This window comes from Vanacampus margaritifer, chromosome 7 (genome assembly GCF_051991255.1).
Source record: "Vanacampus margaritifer isolate UIUO_Vmar chromosome 7, RoL_Vmar_1.0, whole genome shotgun sequence".
Lineage (NCBI taxonomy): Eukaryota > Metazoa > Chordata > Actinopteri > Syngnathiformes > Syngnathidae > Vanacampus > Vanacampus margaritifer.
In genome coordinates this window covers 27,044,142-27,064,707 of record NC_135438.1, presented here as the reverse complement: position 1 = coordinate 27,064,707, position 20,566 = coordinate 27,044,142, and the positions used below count along the sequence as shown (strand labels likewise).

General features: G+C 40.1%; 1 protein-coding gene across 5 annotated transcripts in view; it reads left to right on the top strand.

Moving 5' to 3' along the window:
- LOC144055726 (vacuolar protein sorting-associated protein 37C-like) overlaps positions 1-20,566 on the top strand; it is a 73,705-nt gene that overhangs the window by 1,680 nt on the left and 51,459 nt on the right. For all 5 annotated transcript variants that reach the window (XR_013294924.1, XM_077571980.1, XM_077571981.1 and 2 more), the window contains exon 3: positions 17,791-17,962. Coding sequence is in view for 4 of the 5 variants with exons in the window: in XM_077571980.1 (XP_077428106.1) it covers positions 17,791-17,962 (172 nt within the window). In the remaining variant the exon portion in view is untranslated. The remainder of the gene's footprint in view (positions 1-17,790; positions 17,963-20,566) is intronic.

Here is a 20,566-nt window from a genome sequence, read left to right as displayed (position 1 = left end):
ATTAAAACAATAAGAAGTGAAATAAGAATAGAATAAACTAAAATAATAGCAACTGAAAAAACTGTAAGAAAAAATACTGACTGTTCCTGTGTGTAGCCTCTTGGGGGCAGTGTGGTGCCGTGAATTCACATTGTACACACTTAAAGTGAGTACAGAAGAAAGTTGTGATTGAATTCTATTAAAATAAAATAAAAATCACACATTGGGAAGAATTTGTGCCTTTGCGTAGTGTTATCTTCTGTGCTACTACAGCATTTGTGTGTGAATATTCCTTATTTGAAGGAAAAACACTCCCGAAGTCGATGCTAACTTCTTGTTAGCATTTGAATGGGATTCTCCCTTTGCTTTTGGCATTAGCGCTTTGCTTGCGATGTTTTAAAAACGAAGCATGTTTTGTATTTAAATATTCAATGGATGCAATTCTTGTCGGCGTGTTTAGTTTTACAGTTAACTCCAACTGGGATGCCATTAAACAGCTTAAAGGACGCTTGGGGTGTGGTGGTGGGGGGCAACAGAATAACCAGAACAACATATGCTACACACTTGCTAGTTGTTAATGCTTTTCACAGCTACATTCTGAGAAGCTGACAGAGTCTGACGAATCACAATGAGTGGTTGCTGGATAGCTCGGCATTTTCAGACAGCAAGTCCAAACAAGACCAGCCCACCGCCGCTAAAAGGAAACGTGTATCGCTCCACTGGAAGTGGTGACGCAGCTCGAGGTAGAGTAAAAGCTTAGAGTAAAAAGTAGGCTCCTTGATGTGATGGAGTCATGACATTTTTGGTAGTATAAGCACAGAAAAGCAAGGGAGGGGCTTTATTAGTTACTCAAAACAGTGAGTAATAACAATATTAGTATGATTACCTAAGTGCCGTCAAAATGACTGCTCTGGGAGATCTAGTTGTTTTAGAATTCTATTAGTGCTAGTTTTAAAGCAACACTAAGGAACTTTCAGTTCAATTGATTATGGCCGCACCATAAGGACTAAAAGCGGTAATGTTATGCCTGAAGGAAGATCACATTTCCAATGAGGACAAGCACATTGCGTTGTTTTTTAGCTCAAATTGACAACTGTCTTTGTAATGAATGGGGTAAGGGGGAAGTGACGTATGCCATAAAGCAGTCAGCACATTTGTAGTTTTTTGTGTGGCAGTGTTCTTACCATCCTCCTCAAAGTTGCTTACTGCCAGTAAAAATGATACAGACCCCTCAGTTGATGTTTCATCAGAAGAGTTATGAAGATATTTTGTTAAGTTTAAAAAGTTCCTTAGTGCTACTGTAAACATATAAAGTTGTATGACCCCAGGGTCAATGCAGCTCAATGGTTTGTTTATTGACGCAAATTTTTCCTATATACACAGCGAATGTTTTGCAAGTAGCGTATGTCGTGTAGATATAAATTATAAAGTATAAATTGTTAATCTTTTTAAAATAAATGATTTATAGCAAACACAAAATATTATTTATTATTATTATACATTATTATACATATTATTATACAGGTGTTTCCTGCGTAAAAGGCAGGGAGGAGGAGGGGTATTTTTACACGTGCGCGCTATTGAGAAAACCACAAACAGCCGTTGGGCTACTCGTTTGCCGCAGAATCCTCTCTAATACCTATAAGTCGTTCTGTTTCCAAATCAAACACAAGGAAATTGTTCATAGACACTACAAGACTAAATGCAGGGCTTAAAGAACTCCGCCACGGTCCCGGATTTCCGGCGTAAGAGCCACTAGCGCAATGACAAATCTAGAGTTAACATTTGACATATTTGACATGTCTGGCAACTTCAAAATAAACCTCTCCATACCAAGTAATATGTGGAGCGCAATGCCAATGAACACTTTTATTTTGAAGTTGTTCCCGTCCCGTTGACTCGTCCTGCAGAATGTTTTCTTTGCCGTTCTTATTGCCGGTGTAAACAATTGCGACCAACGTCAACAAAACAAGTTCGTACAGAAATCACGTTTGATCACCAATTAAGGGCACTAAAAGAAGACTTAAGTATGCTGACATTGTATTGCACAGCGCCTGTCTACAGTGTTAGCGTGTTAATGGTGCTAGCGGCTGCAGCTAGAGTCATCGGACTACTTTTCAAAGGCAGTCTAATCGACGTGATGATTTTCACACTTTGGTGCTGACAGCCGGACGCAGTTGCCGTTCTTAATAAATAAACCCAGCTCTTTCACATGTGCACTTGACGGTCGGCAAAATCACTTTGTCTCACAGACCAAAAACTACTCAACTCGGAATTTTATTTCATACAAAGTGCTGTACATGGAGTAAAATTCAGTCATGGAATAAAGGCAGGTAAAACAAAAATAACACTAAATAAATTAATAATTATCTTAAGTGGGTAAATGAATAAGTCAATAAAATAACACAAGTTAGGTAAGTTAATAAAATAAATAAATTAATAACAAAATACAGCAGGCACCATAAAACATTGAAACAATGATGAGTCTCATGCCGAGTCAAACGCCAAAGAACAAAGATGTGTTTTAAGAGTGGGTAGAGAGGGAGGTTGCCTAATTTTTAATTAGAACGTCATTCCAAAATCCATGGGGAGACATTTGTCTAAAATATCCCTAACTTTCTGGAGGAAAATAATGTTAAATCTAAGTAAAAAAAAAAAAGGTGATTATCTAGAAATGAAAGTTGGTCGGTCATTAGTAAGTGGAAATATATTTTTAATGTCTTCTGTACTCATAAATGTTCTTTCACCTTGTGAAAATATTATTTTTATCCAAATACCTGATTATTCAATAGAATTTTTTATATAAATATTGAATACCAAAATATTCGATAGCTGCAGCACGAGAGGAGACTGCAACCCGCAGTGCTATACTGTACTATACATAATATAAATGGATAATGAAAGAAATGAGTAAGTAAATTATTTTAGATTAAATTTTTAATTTTAACAATTTATTTGAGAAAAATCAGTAAATAACTAACTACTCTCAAAACACCCCTTTCAGTCAGCAATATAGACACTTTACATTAGATGAATCACAATACAGTGGTACCTCGGAGTTTGAACACAATTCATTCCTGTGAAGTGTTCAAAGTCCGATTTGTTCAACCTCCGAAACATTTTTTCCCATAGGAAATAATGTAAATGCAATTAATCTGTTCCCAAGCTCCAAAAACAGAAAATTCATATTTTAATTTCTTTTTCTTTTCTTTCTTTTTTTTCATGTAAAAAAACATGTACACCCTGTACAGTATTTTTGTTGTGGTGTGATAGCCTCAGTGGATAAAAAATGCTATATTAATGAATGCATGCTTTAGTTCAGTGCTGAGTTAGTGTATTTTACATTGGGCATATTGTTAGACCACCAAGGGGTCCTTGTGCGCTGTTTAGCATCAGGCACGTTGTTGAACAGCTAAGGGGGGGTGGGTCCTTGTGCCAGTATTTACGGAAGTAGTCACAACGGCAAGATAATCTCCTTCCTAAATCCACTAAGGCTCATAGCACTGTACATTTTTCTTTTCTGCCTCTGGCACTGCTGTCTTTCTTTGGGCCTATGTCGAAGAAAATTGTCGTGGAAAAATCCAAATGCACTCGTGAATGTACGGAGCACCTCTGTGAGTGTTCACCCACTCTGATTGGAAATGAGCAATGCATTGTCTCAACTACCGCAACGTGAGCATTCGGCATTGCTGGGCTTCACTCAGCTACCCCGGTCAAGGTACGTTCGGCTTTGCTTGGTTTGCTTTGGTGTTCAAACTCCGAGAATGAGATCAAACTCCGAGGCATTTTTTACTCAGATTTTTGGGTCGAAATCTGATTTGTACGAGTTCCGAGACGTTCGAACTCCGATGTTTCACTGTGCTTTGTCTCCTGATCGATTATCGATATGCCTACACCAAGTACCAATTTTTTAGTTAATAGATGGCCTCTATAAATGCTCCATGCTTATTGAACAATTACTTGGTGGGCCGCTAGGGGGAGCGCCTCACAAGAGCGGCGGGGTAATGGGGGACGTTTTTAGGCAAACAAGACGCAAGTAAAGACATATAAGGAAAATGTGTGCCTAATATGGATACATTTCGAATTTTATAATAATGTGGATCAAACAATGCTGGAGAAGGACTTTGCTATATGCAAGAACTGTTTAACAAATGGTACATTGTAGGGCCTGTCCGATTAATCGGCCGCCAATTTTAAACAGCCGATTATTGCCCCTCAATACCTGCCAAAACAAACCCTTAAAACGTTATTATCGAAGAAATCCAACATTTACGACGCTATGAAAGTACCCTGAATGCACCATTTTGATTACGTAGCATTAGCAACTAGCAAGTGTGTAGCATATACGATACGATACGATACGATATACTTTTATTTTCCCCGTGGGGAACTTTTTCCTGGACTCCGTCCAGCTGCAGTTTACAGTAAAGAAAAAAAACAACAGAATAGAAAGAGATAAAGAAGTGCAGCAATAAGTAGAAGACTTCCCAGAAGTCTTCACAGAAGTATACATGTGTAGAGAAGTACATACATGAGGACTGCACACACACACACACACACACACACACTCCTATATATATATATATATATATATATATATATATACACATGAGTATGTACAGCACGGCTGCATATATTCCAATATTCCACACACACAACATTGCACCATATATCTTATTGCACTGAGTTAATGTCGGTTGTTAAGTGGTTTGATGGATGTCGGCAGGAATGAGTTCTTGTAGCGGTTCAGTCTGGTTCTGGGGGCCCTGCCCCCCAAGCGTCCTTTAAGCTGTTTAATGACATCCCAGTTAGAGTTAACTGTAAAACTAAACACTCGACAATAAGAATAACATCCACTGTATATTTATATCCAAAACATGTTTAATTTTTGCAACTTTGCTAGCCTAGCGCTAATGCTAAAAGCAAAGGGAGGATCCCATTCAAACACTAACTGGAAGTTAGCGTCGACTTCGGGAGTGGTTTTCCTTCACATAACGAATATTCACACACAAATGCAGTGGGAACACATACCTACAGGTAAGATAACTCTACACAAAGGCACAAATTCCTCCCAATGTGTGAAAAACGAGCTATTTTAATAGAATTAAATCATGACTTTCTTCTGTACTCACTTTAAGTGTGTACATCATGCATCCACACCACCACACTAGAGGCCAAAACGCACAGAACACTCAGTATTTGTTCTTACCGTTTTTCCAGTTGCTTTAATTTGAGTATATTCTTTTCTTTAAACGTTCAATTTCTAAAACCTCTATTTAATGTTTAAAATTAGACTTTTTGAAGCACACAATTTCAGAGGAATGTTAATATTGATTTAACTCTTTGACTGCCAAAAATGTTAAATAACGTTTAGTAAAATCCTACGGAGGAGCGCCAAAGGCGTTAAGACGTTCACCAGTTTTTTTTTTTTGGAAACGGGTGGAGGAAAGCCTTGGCCAGCTGTGCTGAAAGTATCAAGCACATCTAGTTAGTATAATGACTATTTTTGGCCCCTAGATGGCAGCGATAACTCTCTTTGGACAAGATCGGGTAAGCGTCAGTAGTAGAAGACGTGAGGCGGAGCTAGAGTGTTGAGGGGACAATGGCTGAGAAAGCGAAAATGGCGACCGATGGCAAGCAGCTCACGCTTGATCGTTTTTTTCAAAGAAGAAAAGCATCAACCAGTGCTAAAGAGCACATTGATGACGACGATGATGATGATGGTGACTCCGAGGTTGACGCCGAAGTTGGAAGCGTTGACGCGGCGGCTATGATCACGGCATAAAGCCTCACCGGCTAGCGATGCTAACGCCAGAAAACGCGGAGCACAACCGAGCACTTCTGCTCAGGCGGACGTTCAATCGGACGACGAAGAGTGCCCCGAGTCCAATGCATATTCATCGGAAGAGTGGGTACTGTCTGATCACGGAGAAGACACTGGTTATGGACTACGATGCCACCATGAATGGAGCGGATAAGATGGATCAGAACATCTCTTACCACCCGGTATATAGGAACTGAAGGACATGAAGAAGCCAGACGTAACACCACCGTAACGTCCAATCTTTCATTTGGTAGTATGTGTGTTTCCATAGTCCAAACACAAAATTTTCTGTGGACCTTGAAAGATCAGTCAAAATGCTGAAATCGGCTGGCACCCACGGCATCCCTTTTCTGAAAACGTCTGGCAGTCAAAGAGTTAATACGATTTAATATTTAATTAATTAATTAAATAATTAATTAAATAATTACTTTATTTATTTATTTTACTTATGCAGGTATAGATAGGCCTTAAAGTAGATTGTAACTATCATGTGAAATTCAAGCCTCTTGCATTTTCATTCTTCATTTTCAAACTCAAGCATTACATTACCCCTAGGCTTTGTATTTTGTTGTGTCATGTGGAAATGTGTGTTCGTATGGGGGAAAAAAAACCTTGGATATTTGTATCCTTGAATTTTGAGGAAAATAAAATTTCTAGAATCCTTAAAAGCTCAGCTTTTAAAAGTGCATTCAAGGATCTTTTGTCGCTGCGGCTTCCGGGTTGATCATCTTAACGATTGGTTCCTTATCCCGTCAATCAATCTGCCTTAACGATGTCATGCATGCTCGCTCCTCGCTGCGCATGCGCACTTCGAGTGTTTGTAGCATGGGAGCGGCATGGCTCAGTGTTTGAGTGGTTGTCTCCCATCCATGAGGTTGTGGGTTCGATCCTCAACTCTGTTGACCATGTCGAATTGTCCTTGAGCAAGACACCGAACCTCGATTTGCTCCCAATGGACCTGGCAGCGCCTTGCGTGGCAGCAGTCGCCCATTGGTGTGTAAATGTGTGTGTGAATGGGTGAATGTAAGGCTTAACTTGTAAAGCGCTTTGGTGTAGTTAAAGCGCTATATAAAAAGCAGTCCATTTACCATGTAGCCGCTGAGCTTCGGATTCAGCCATTCATCGTTGTAGTGCCACTGATCTCATCGCATACTTTGAAAATAGCTGAGAGCCGCAAAAGGACGTCCGTCTATGAAGTGAAGCTGGCTGCAGAGACTGATGAAGTTGATGATGAAGATGATCTTGCACGTTGCCGACATTTGATAGGCGTTTCCCCCCAGACGAGCAAGGAGAACTGTGTGAACTAAAAAAGTGAAATACAGACGTTTGGCTTCTACTTTACGTAAAGATCCTTATTATCGAAACTAATTTAGTTAAATTAGTAAAAAGTAAAATAAAACACTGTATACAGTAGTGATGCACTGAATATTTGGCCATGGAAAATATGCATTTTCGGCATTCGGTTGAAATAAATTTAAAGCCCAAGGAATATGGCCGAAAGAGGATGTTGTGGTGACGCAAGCAACAACAACAAAAAACGCTGCAAGCAAGCGTCTGTTTGAATTAAACACCAAACGTGGGGGTGAGTGTCCGCCTCGCTGCTTGCTGGCGTGTGTGATTACCGACAGCTTCATTGTGCACACCTGAGTAGGAGAGGGGCGTCGCTTGGTAAACTGTCGAAAAAAAGAGCGCTGCCGGGTACTACGCTACAGGTGAGCCACTCTTTTTTTCCTTCAGCGCCTTCCTTTTTTCTGTGATTAGAGCTCCTCGAGTGCTTCCACTTTTTCACTTGCATTCTGGTGGCCGTGCTCAATACTTGTGTGCTAATGTTAGCACTAGGGATGCACCGAAATGAAATTTTTGGGCCGAAATCGAAAGCCGAAAATGAGAACTGCTTGGCCAAAAATGAGAAATGCTTGGCCAAAAATGCCCCAAAAAATAATGCAATTTTTTTATTATCATTGCATTTATTATAATTAATTAAAATTATAATATTATTATAAAATATTTAGGCCTATTTAGCACAGGCATTTAAAAAAAGCCACACCACAGACATCAGAGACATGTTGGCGAATGGTACATTAAACACCAAACGCGGGGTAAGCAAATTAGCATTTTTTGCACTTTATAGTCAATGTACAGTACTTCGCACTAGCGGGCACGGATGCGTGCGGTGCGGATGACGCATTTGTAGGCTATTTGGAGCGGGACACGGTGCGGCGCACTTAAAATCGGCATATTCACCAACGTTTAAAAATAAATACATTTCTTTGCACCAGCCAATCAGCTTTTGGGAACGGACTGCAAAGTCACACACGGCGTCCTGTACAGAAGCGCTCGAGGGCCTCTCATCAAAGAAAAAAAGGAAGGCGCTGCAGGAGAAAGAGTGGCTCACCTGTAGTGCAGTACTCTACAGCGCTCTCTTTTTTGACATAGTCTACCAAGCGACCCTCTCCTTCTCCGGTGTGCACAATGAAGCTGCGGGTACTCACCAATGCGAGCAAGGCGGACACACACTCTCGTGTTTGGTGTTTAAGACACTTGCTTGCAGCATTTTTTTGTTTTTGCTTGCGTCACCACATCATCCTCTTTCGGCCGTATTCTTTCGGCTTGAATTTTATTTAGGCCGAACGCCGAAAATGCAAATTTTTGACATTTCCGGCCGAAAATTCGGTGCATCACTAGTTAGCACTATTGCAATCAACAGTTTTAATCATGTAAACACTTACCACTATCTCTGGGTGACTTCAGACATGTACAGGAAGCCGTGTGTGACTTTGCAGTCCTTTGCCAAAGCTGATTGCAAAGAAATGTATTTATTAATTTTTAAATGTTGGTGAAAATGGGAATGTGCCGATTTTAAGTGTGCTGCACGGTGTCCCACTCCAAATAGCCTATAAATGCGCCATCCTCACCGCACGCATCCGTTCCCGCCGGTGCGAACTACTGTACATTAAAGGTCTCTTATTATTCAACTTTTCAACATACTTAAATTGTTCTCAAACGTGTAAAAGACATGTCTGTGACATGCATTCGTCAAAATTGACTTGGATCAAATATTTTTGCTGTCCCTAAATCAGCCCAAAAAAAAGCTCTGTTCAAAACCGCCTGTTTTAGGGGTGTGTCACTTTTATGTAAATAGCTGCACCAGGCCACGCCTAGGCCATACCCTTCTCTCTTGAAGGGGCAGTGATTTCGGTCATGGTAGCCAGGTGCTAATGTTGTGAATGGAAACCACTGGCCATGGGAGCAGAAGAAAAGAGAAATGCAATAATGTCTTTTACACATTTGAGAACTATTTTAATATGTGGAGAAGTGGCAAAACGTTTTACCATAAGAAAAAGTAGCATAACGTTACTACAGAGACTATGTTGTAGCGTTAGTTTGTGATTGTTAAAGCAATGGTTATTTTGCTATAACTGGCAATTCTCCCGTAAACGTTATTTTGTCGTGAATGTCTGTGATTTGCCGGGAATGCTTATACAATAGAAAGAATAACACAAATGTGCACATTTAGGCCACTGCGCGGTTGCAACATGCAAGCCGTCTCGTCGAGACCACTTAGCGGCCGGTTAGCACAAACTAAGTTGCTCACCCAGCGTTTGGTGTTTAATGTACCATTCGCCAACATGTCTGTGGTGTGGACGCATTTCAATTTATATTGTGCTTTGTTAAAATGCCAGTGCTAAATAGGCCTAAATATTTCATAATAATATTTTAATTAACTAGAAAAATTCCCGCGGAAATTTTGAATGGGACTGCTGACTCTTGCAAGGTGGAAAGACGCATGTATGTAGTACTTGTAGCAATAGTAGTAGTAGTATAGTAGTAGCAAGTACTTGTAGTAGTAGTAGTAGTAGTAGTAAGTAGTACTTGTACTAATATAAGTAGTGCTTGTAGTTGTAGTAATTTTAATAGTAGTCAAATAGCCAAGGTGGCCGCCGACCCAGGTGGGCGAGGGGGAGAGAGTCTTTGACGTACCTAATCAATTGGCTAAGATGGCCGCCGACCCGGGTGGGCGAGGGGGAGAGAGTCCTTGGCGTACCTAATTAATTTGCCAAAATGGCCACCGCCCTGGGCGAGCGGAGTGGCGAGATTCCTGGGCATACCTAATCAATTGGCCAAGATGGCCGCAGCCCTGGGCGAGCAGTTTGGCGAGAATCCTGGGCGTACATAATCAATTGGCCAAGATGGCCGCCGACCCGGGTCTGCGAGGGGAAGAGAGTCCTTGGCGTACCTAATTAATTGGCCAAGATGGCTGCCGCCCTGGGCGAGCGGAGTGGCGAGAATCCTGGGCTTACCTAATATATTGACCAAGATGGCCGCCGACCCGGGCGGGCGAGGGGGAAAGAGTCCTTGGCGTACCTAATTAATTGGCCAAGATGGCCGCCGCCCTGGGCGAGCGGAGTGGCGAGAATCCTGGGCGTACCTAATCAGTTGGCAAAGATGGCTGCCGACCTGGGTGGGCGTGGGGGAGATAGTCCTTGGCGTACCTAATTAATTGGCCAAGATGGCCGCCACCCTGGGCGAGCGGAGGGGAGAGAATCCTTGGTGTACCAAATTAATTGGCCAAGATGGCCGCCGACCCGGGTGGGCGATGGGGAGAGTGTCCTTGGCGTACCTAATTAATTGGCCAAGATGGCCGCCGCCCTGGGCGAGCAGAGTGGCGAGAATCCTGGGCGTACCTAATCAATTGGCCAAGATGGCCGCCCGTACATAGGCCAAGCTTTGAGTACACCAAGAAAAAAAGGGGTGAGTTGAGCTGAACAGTAAGAGAGATGATTGGCTGAGGCAGTTGCTATGCAGAAGTGAGAGACCAGGCAGTATAGCAAAAAAAGCACTATTTAAATAGCAGTGGATTCCATTGCATTAAAAAAATAATAATAATAATGTGTTTTATTTTTATTTTTATGTATTTAAAAAAATATATAAATGAGCTGAACAGTTCACAATTTAAACGATTGAAATTTGTCAAGAAATGTGGAAGTTAACCATAATCAACATAAACTAAAAGTATCTTACTGTCCCTTTAAGAAGAATGCACATTCACGCACACACATTTGATTTTAACTTGTTGGACACCTTTGACTTGGAGACGTCACGCATACACATTCCATTGATATTGTATGAGATACGCACACCTCGAACAAAAGCCTATCACGATTTAACGGTTTAAGATGCAGATTCCAGAAATGGCTCGTTAGAACGGCAAGGGTTTGGGAAACGCGAGCATGTTCTCATTTTTTTAATCGGATGAAAAATAACCAAATGAGAGCAGGATGAAAACTTTGGATTTATCCAAAAATAGGAAAAATTCGCCGAAATTAACATGGAAAAGATAGGCGAGTAAGTCCGACTTCTTATGTGTGATTTTGAGTGACTGCAACTTCTCTGAGGCCATTGAAATAGGGCACATTGGATACCAATGCCCACAAACGCTATAATTACTCTATCAAAGAAAAATCTGAGTTGTAGAAATAACTGGAAGCTCAGGAGAGCCATCAGCCACCCAGAAATCCAATCCACTTTTTTCATTACCAATTCGATACTGATATCTTGAGTTCAGTATCTGCCAATACCAATCCGATCCATACTAAATTTTCTTTGCACTAGTCCCCCCAATAATATTCTATATATTTCCACCAAAAAACCTCAAATGCTTTTAGATGTACTTTAATGTCTTCAAAGTATTTTTATTTATTTTTTACATTTATTGGAGTATGATTTTCATTCAATATTTTCAATACATGCTTTTAGATGTACTTTAATGTCTTCAAAGTATTTTTATTTATTTTTTACATTTATTGGAGTATGATTTTCATTCAATATTTTCAATACATGTATTGAATGTATATTGAATGAATGTAATCATTATTTAAGTGACGGTGCAATTTTATTTTCTTACAATCAAGCAATGTTCATGTTGGAACTGTGCATAATGCGCCACTTGTTTCTGTCTACACACCGTCTTTCATGTCTGCACAGAGAGAAATGTTCATAGGCTACATGCTTTTTTGCTCTTCGTAGTTTAAGAAAATAGATGATCACCAAATGCCACCTTTATGTACAAAATGCCACTACAACAGGCATAATTAAGTATATTATTATTTGTCTTGTCCGCCTCGGCAAACTGTTGCCGCTTCCCACACGGCCGTCCTTCCACGCAGCCTGCCGGCTCGGGGGTAGTCCTTCGCGAGAGAAAGAGCAGAGGTCCCCAACCAGTCCCCCTCTCGCTCTCGCGGGGGTCCCCGCTTGGCCGGCAGTGAGACCAACCAGCCCCCGCTCTCTCTCACGGGGGTCCCCGCTTGGCAGGCGGTGAGACCAACCAGTGCCCGCTCTCTCTCGCGAATGTCCCCTGACGGCGGCAAGGCAGCGAGCCGGTGGCAAGGAGGCTGCTTCTCGCTGCCGAACGGCTTCCGCTAGCTGGCGACGCAGGGCCCGCCTTCCTGCCAAATGGCTTCAGATGTTCCCCAGTGCAATTTTGACAGACATTGGCTGTGCCAACATAGCAAAGGGGAAATATCTACCTCACCATTTCCCGTTTCACCTCGTCATTGGAGACGTGAAAGTGCGCGCGCCCAGGAGATAAGCCTCTGTGAATCAGGGTGTGGATCTAGACCGGAGGTAGCGAGTCGGGATTTAGTATAAATTTTTTGACAGATACCAGATCAATTTTTTCCCCAATATCTGAGCCACGTATCGGCAGGCTTCACCTATCAGCCTGTATCTTCCCTTCCTTTCAGTGTGGAGTGTTCAACCCAAACATGCCATAGTTACTTGAGGGGTGGGGTGGGGGTGGGTGCGATGCACAAGCTTTACATAGGCTGCTTTTACACTTTAGGCCAGAGATGGCTGTCGTGAGTAAAAAGTGACCAAGTCCACAATGCTTTAAATGCAGAAATGTCAGCAAAACATGCCTCGTAATTTGATCGCTCTTGTAGACAAATTACAGAGTCTGATTGTGTTAGACTGACAGCTAAGCTCAAATTGACATGTGACAAAAGTGAGGAACAAGTGAGAAATGAGGTTTTACCATCTTTAGAGCTGCTGATTTCTATAAATGGACATAAAAGTCACAAACACCATAATGTGTCCCTTATAACGAAATCAAACAGAAGCCAGATGGACGTCCAGCCGTGTTGAATAACAAGATGCACATTTTTGCGTCACAGCTCTACATGCTCTTCCTTACCTTATTGCAGATCGTCATGTGATTTGCTCATCAGCAAATAATCCAAATATAATTCATCGTCAGTTCCAGCGAGCCTATGTCCACTTTTAATTTAATGCTTTTATTTACGCATTAAAGCAAGTTAGGTTGCGAGGGCGTAATAGACGATTGTTTACATGAGAGCACGTCCCACCAGCGGAGTAGCGAGTCAGGATTTAGTGTAAAAAAAGAAAAAAAGTTTGGAAATACCGTTTGTGTAATTTACTGCTATACTACTCTAATAATGTAATGTATATAATGTAATGTTTTGATCACTTGACGTCGTCATTCATGCAACGTTAACTACTGATGACACATTACCAGGCTTGGGGAGTAACGGAATACATGTTACGCCGTTACGTAATCAGATTTCAAAAAAAAAGGGAGGGAGGGTGGGTAGGTGGGTGGTTGAGTGGGTGGGTGGGTGAGTGAGTGAGTGAGGGATGGAGGGACGGAGGGACCGTTGCTACATGTCGGGGAGGTGGGAACGAATGATCTGACTAGTCGTGTCCTCCACACGCGGGCAGGTTGAAAAGCTTCACGGACGGGAGGAGGAAATAGCGACCGGTATTCACTGGAACTTAATCGGAGCGAAAGTTTGAGCTGAGAGTCCAGCGGCATGCTACGCACTGTAGTTTCTTGCTAGCTAGCCCGCTAGCCTACAACCATAATGTGAGTTACACCTTCCAAACAAATCTTCCTCCCACCAATTCACTATCTAAACATCATACACAACATATACACAGCTCAATTTGTAACAATGAAAAGTTCATTTTGCAGTTGATGTCACGCATCGTCATTCTCATTGGGTCTGTCTGTCTGTCTGTCTGTCTAACTGAGGTGTGGTTGCTTTCAGTGACAGTTCGAAAACAGCATATGGCCATCAATCAATCAATCAATCAATCAATATCCGACATTATTTTTAATTACACTTGGATTTTTGCTATTTGAACAACAACAACAACAAACTGTGTTGAATTACCGAAATGTCATAATTGCATTTTCTTTATGTGGTTAAAGTATTTGAGATGTAATATCCATAATGATAAAATATCAATAAACTTCCTTGTCACAGCATGGCAAATAATCTTTTGACACAAACATTTTTAATTCAAAATTTCCATTGCAGAATTTGTCCTCAAAAAAATAAACACACACACACACACACATGCACACTCATATGCACACTCATATGCACAAACATTCTTGTAAAACTAACAAAAAATATGTAAATATGTTGTCAAATGTAAAAATGTTGCAGTTTGTATTGTTTATCAAATATGTACATAAATTATTTGGCCATCAAAAACACATCTTCATTGTTATTCTTCACGTTTTATAGAAGAGAAAGATGTTGAGATGTTTGAAATGCCACTAAACCCCAATAAATAAAAAATAGTGTCAAAATCACTGTTGTGCAGAAAACACATCTTTTCACAAAAAGCTAATTTTCTCTGTATTTTGTCCAAAATAGCTTGATGTCCTAAAATAACCTATTTTTAAATAGTGATTACTAAAGAACGTCAAAAGGTAGAATCATACTTTTTTTTCTAATGAAATAATGGAATTTATTCTTTCAAATGGTACCATCCTTGTTTATATGGTCACAGCACATAGTCTGTCGGCCTTGAAAGATGAGTGAAAATGCTCAAAATCAGCTGACATTTTAGGGGTCGTCTTTTCTGATAACGCGTGGCATTGAAAGAGTTAATAAAGTCGTGTTGTTGTTTTTTTAACCTTTATTTATCCAGGTAAGGTCTGGGTGGTATTTGCAGTGACAGCCAGGATGCAGACAGTAGAGTAAAACATGGCAAAAAAACAATTACATATATAAACTAGTGCTGCCCCAAACGATTATTTAGTTAGTCGATTAATCACCAACAGTAGTCGCGATTAGTCGACTAATTGGAAAAAATCTTCGCTGTCCTGTGAAAAACATTTATGTCCATTTGTTTTTGGACGTTTTTGGGATGTCTGCATTCATAAATGTAAAAAATGACAAAAATGGACGTGTTTTTCACAGGACAGCGACAATATGTAAATACCAGTATATTGCACCAAAAAGCGGCTGCCTGTTTTAAAACCAACATTTTGAATTATTTAATTAAAAGCATGTACCATTTAATAATAAAGACAATTACGATTGTAGGACATTGAACTTTAATTAGATTTTGCAGCTTGTACCATAATTTCTGGCATGTTTAAAAATTGATGGTGATACGCAGATGTAGCAATAATTGATGTTGTCTTTTGGGCGAATTAGTAATTTGATCAGCGCTTGAGGAATTCGTAATTCCCTCAATCGCTTATAGGGGCACAACGTTCTGTTTACTTTCAGTTTGGAGAAACACAACGAATAAAATACAAATTCTCGTTTATTTATTCATAATCTGCAGTTGCCACATTCAAAGTTTGTGGTTCTTTGTATTACTAAAAAAATTACTAATCCACTCGGACACCAGGACGATTGAGACTGAACTAGATTTGAAAAAAAAAAAAATTCACTACGGTTACACATACAGAATCAAAATACTGTCTACCTAACTATCATACGGTGGAAAAAAAGATAAAAGTAAAACTAATAGAAATTAGAAAGGAACAATTTGACGAGGTAGAAAGGAAAGGTTTGACTTGCCAAATCTGTGAAATGTTTGAAATGGAAGTTGCACCAGCGATATGTCAAATTGGTTATGAGATCTGCAACTTACTGGAGTGAGTTGGATCGAGCGGACGGAGGGAAGATATGTTGAAGAAAGAAGAAAAAATCTGCTCCAAAAAAACAAACAAAGCAAAAATAAAAATTATAAAAATTGTTCCACAGTCGGACGAGGGCGACACAACTCTACTCAGGTGCGGTCGGGACTTCAGCCAGAGTTGTCCTCTCGGCACGCGGGAAGATCCGCGTATCAGCTGGTCAAAACCCGCTCCTGAGGCCTAGATCTGCTGCGTGACTGCGTCCCAAGGGAGATCAGCCGTTGAACCAGCTCTCGCTGCGATGGGACACTGGAAACGGGTGTTAAGTGACGCACAGGACTTGCGCGTGTCCGTTCAACTGTGATTGCTGGGTCCTAACGGGGTCACGGAAAAGTTCGTCGGCGACCGTGTTGCCAAGGTTTTTTTTATATTCATTTGTAGTTACAACTTTTTTTTATTAGGCAGATGCATGTTAAAACAGCATTTAAAAAAACTGATAGAGTACCACTGATTGTCACATTCTCCGCATTTGACCCATCCCCTGAGGGAGCGGTGAGCAGCAGCAGGGGCCGCGCTCGAGAATCATTTGGTGATCCAACCCCCCAATTGCAACCCTTAATGCTGAGTGTCAAGCAGGGCGGCAATGGGTCCCATTTTTATAATCTTTGATATGATCCAGCCGGGGATTGAACCCACAACCTCCCAGTCTCAGGGCAAACACTCTACCACTAGGCCCTGGTTTGGTCTTTAACATGTCGGAACAATACTTATGCAAAAATGTTGCTCACTGTTTTCCAAAATAAAAGCAGATGGTTGCAAATGTGCAAAATACGAGATTTAGATCATTTTAAAATAAAATATTCAAATGATTAATGGAGCATCAACATAATTGTAAGTTAATTTGACAATTGACTAATTGTTGAGTAATAAAAAAATCATTTTTAAACGTCAATATTTTAAGAACCTTAAATGTTGTTCAATAAACATATGCTTAAAATAAATAAATGCATAAATAAATAAATAAGAGCTAGAGTTGATATTTTTTTAATTTTTGATGCCAATATTTTCCCTTTTAGTGAAAATGAATATCGGCTCCAAATATCGGTTATGGCGTCCCTGACTACTAATTATCGGTATCGGCCATAAAAAAAACATATCGGTCTATCTCTAAAATAAATGCGCCACTGTGATTCTGTAACCTAGCTTTTCTCCCCACTACCTGTTGGAAAGAAGAGGTAGTGCAGTTTATTTCTCCCCTATGTCATAGGATGGCAAATAAATGCTCCACTGTGATTCTGTAACCTGGCTTTTTTTTTGTTCCCACTACCTGCTGGACAAAAGGGGTAGTGCAGTTTGTTTCTCCTCTACGTCATCAGTCTCATTGGAATGAACTAGCTTGCCAACTGCTGCTGTGTGTGAATGCAGTGGGCTACATACAACATCTTATAACCAGGAACAGTCGGTACCAGGAATTCAAAGTTCTTGGGCTTTTTGGTGTAAAAGTTACTAGCAACCAATCAAAGGTAATGCAAGCGGCAGCACATCTGCAAAGCAGCGGTGATATTTGACTTCATTTTAATCACAAACAAAGCACAATGTGGACATTTGTGGCGATAGTATTAATTCTAATACACAGATGGTGCATCTGTGAAACGTGCCAATAGCTGCTTTTCCACCAACAAGCCCTGGATCTTTGAGTTCTGGATAAAGGGAGTTCTTGGTTGTAAAAATTGTGCGAGGAATTTATAATTTGTGTTTCCACAGCGTCTTAGAGTTCTCGGTAATTAATTCAAATGAGTTTGATGACGTATGAGTTTAATGAGCCCAGCTGAAGAAAACTGTAAGATACAAAAAAAAATTGCCTTTAAAATTCTATTTTCTTAAGAATTTATGGGAAAAAGAAATTTATAAAATAATTGATTCACGGTTTTCTCAATCAATATCGGGCTTGAAAAAGAAAGTTGATTCAATATTGATTATTAATTTTTTTTAACACAGCCCTATTTACTACACTATTGTTTTGTATGTAATAAAATTCAGCAAATTAAGTTAAGTTCTGTTTTCTGAAATCCCATTGCAAAAGGTCCAGAACATCCAATTGGAGAGAGAAATGGCTTTGGCGTCCAATCGCAGCCTTGCGGAGCAAAACCTGGACATGAGGCCGCACTTGGAATCCAGAAGAGAGATTCTGGTGGAAAGATATGCACAGCTTAAGACCATCAGAGAAACCTACAAAGAACACTACGTCATTATGGGTATGCTCAAGAAAAGTACAGAATGCTGACATCCTGAAACAAAAAGCTTGACTTTGTCCACATTTTCATGTTGCAGGCCTTTTTCTAGATGGATTATTGTTTTCCCCCAGAATTCAATTCACAGCAGCCTATTATGACTGTGTGTGTGTGTGTGTGTGTTTATGTATGTGTGTGTGTGTGTGTGTGTGTGTGTGTGTGTGTGTGTGTGTGTGTGTGTGTGTGTGTGTGTGCGTGCTGTCCCCTGTGCAGAAAAACAGCCCCAAAGCATGACACTTCGAAATGATGCCGACTTTTGCGGAAGCTCGAACAATAGTGCAAGCAGACACGGTAGCCCAAGCGTGCACAATCCATTCACAAATTTTGGCATAATTCGCTCTGCGCTGCCTCCCAGTCTTGAGTAAAGCTGTGTTCGCCATCTGTCATCTATCGCCCACACGAAGCTTGCAACTTCAACGCCCTGTTTACACTGATGTCCAGTGGTTGGAGTTCCTTTGTCAAGCCTCCCGGAATTATCGCAAGCTCCGTATTCATTTGCCGCACTTAATTATTCACATCGCCCGCGACCGTGAATTAAATTTAAATTAGCACGGCACGCTACCACAACCCTACCGCACCACTCGGAAGTCGCGCCAACATTGAACCATATTTACAATTTCATATGGACCACCATGGATGAAATATTGCGGTCTTGATTTCACGACCGTCTTACAAAGCAATTTCTGAATGGAGAGCTCAGCCTCATTCATATAACTGCAGCGCGAGCATCCCATTAAAGTGAAGGGAATTTTTTTTTTTAAAACCACAATCATTACAAATCCAGCCTTGTTCAGCCTTGTTGCAAAACATTATATTTATTGTATATACTGTATTTTTATGACTTTGGCGAAGACCAGCAGGCGCCTCATGCCTCGCTTGCGTAAAAATAAGGAAACGTGCGTGTGCCACGGCGATGCTTGCTGCATTTGCTGCATGTGCGCGTCAAAAGAATTCAGATGCCCAATCAAGTGGCGGGATCGATGATGGAATATTGCCTGTTTTTGTTTTGTTTTGTTTTAAGGTGGCACTTTTTTATTTATTTTTCTTAAGGTCGTGTGTTGTCATGCGATCGACCAATAATACGTTTGCGGTTGACTGGTTCGACCGCGATCGATGCATTGAACACCCTTGACGTAGACCAGGTTTGTATACATTTTAATGCTTGGTTTTTATTTGAAGCAGAGATTTTTTCCATTGAAATGTAATTTATGAGGAGGCTTAACTAGTAATCGATATTCAGAGTTTTTTTTTATTTTTCTAGCTAACACGAATTGTTTTTTTGGCAAGGGCTATGAGTGTAGATTGAGATTTTTTGTGTGGTAAATTGGTTGCTGTTAAATCACCTAGTAAACACAAGCTTGGAGATAAAGAAATCCTACAGCGGCGAAAGATGTATACATATACTGTATATGTGGTTATAAAACCTAAAATATGAATACTCATTATGTTTAGGCTATATTACAAATATAATATTAATACATAACTATATCTAAAGTATATTTAAACAAAAAATCTCACTTAGGTTACCAGTTACTGGTGTATTGTTGTTTAATCCCCCGCTAATTTCCTTCACTTTCACCTCCCTACCCGTTTTTTCACTGTTATATTTACTCACACGTTTCCTCATATTTTACACAAATTACATAATCCACCTAACCACTTTGATTCAATCCTATAACATGCCAAAATTAACAAATAGCCTATACAGATATATACACAGGATTGAGTCTATATTGTTTGTATGCATAAAATTTGTTCTGGTTTCCTGGAATGTTTGTGGCGCTCACAGGCAAAAATAATAAAAATTTTAGACCGTCTCTTAAAATTAAAAGCAGATATTTGCCTCCTACAAGAAACCCACCTACAAAAATCTGAAGAAAAATTACTTATTGATAAGAATTTTAGCCAAGCGTACTCTGCCCCTTATAACAGTAGACAAAGAGGAGTCTGTATACTCATACATAAGAATTTATTGTTTACTCTAAATAATATGATAACAGACCCAGAAGGCCGATACATTATTATTCAGGTGACTATATGTAATAAAATATATACATTTGGTAATTTATATGCCCCTAATAATGATGATCCGGCCTTTTTCCATGAATTTTTCTCTCAGCTGTTTGAATTAGCAGCAAACTCTACTATTATTATTGGAGGAGGCTTTAACACAGTCTTAAATCCATTAATAGATCGTTCTAATAATACAACATGTATAAGGCGATTACAATCTACTAAAGTAATAGGGGAATATATGGATGATTTTGGCCTCGTTGACAGCTGGAGACGTAAAAACCCAAATAAGAAGGAATTTACCTTCTTTTCCGCTGTGCACCGGTCTTTTCAAGAATGGATTTTTTTTTCTTACAAATAACTCTTTATTGCTGATAAAACTGTTACAAAAATACATCCTATTATTATTAGCGATGCACCAGTCTCCCTTTCCCGACAAGTTGATTATACCTTTAACCCCCCCGACATGGCATTTTAACATCTCACTGCTAAACGACGCAGAGTTTGACAAAATTATAAGAAGAGAGTGGGCAGACTTTTTGGAAATAAATGACT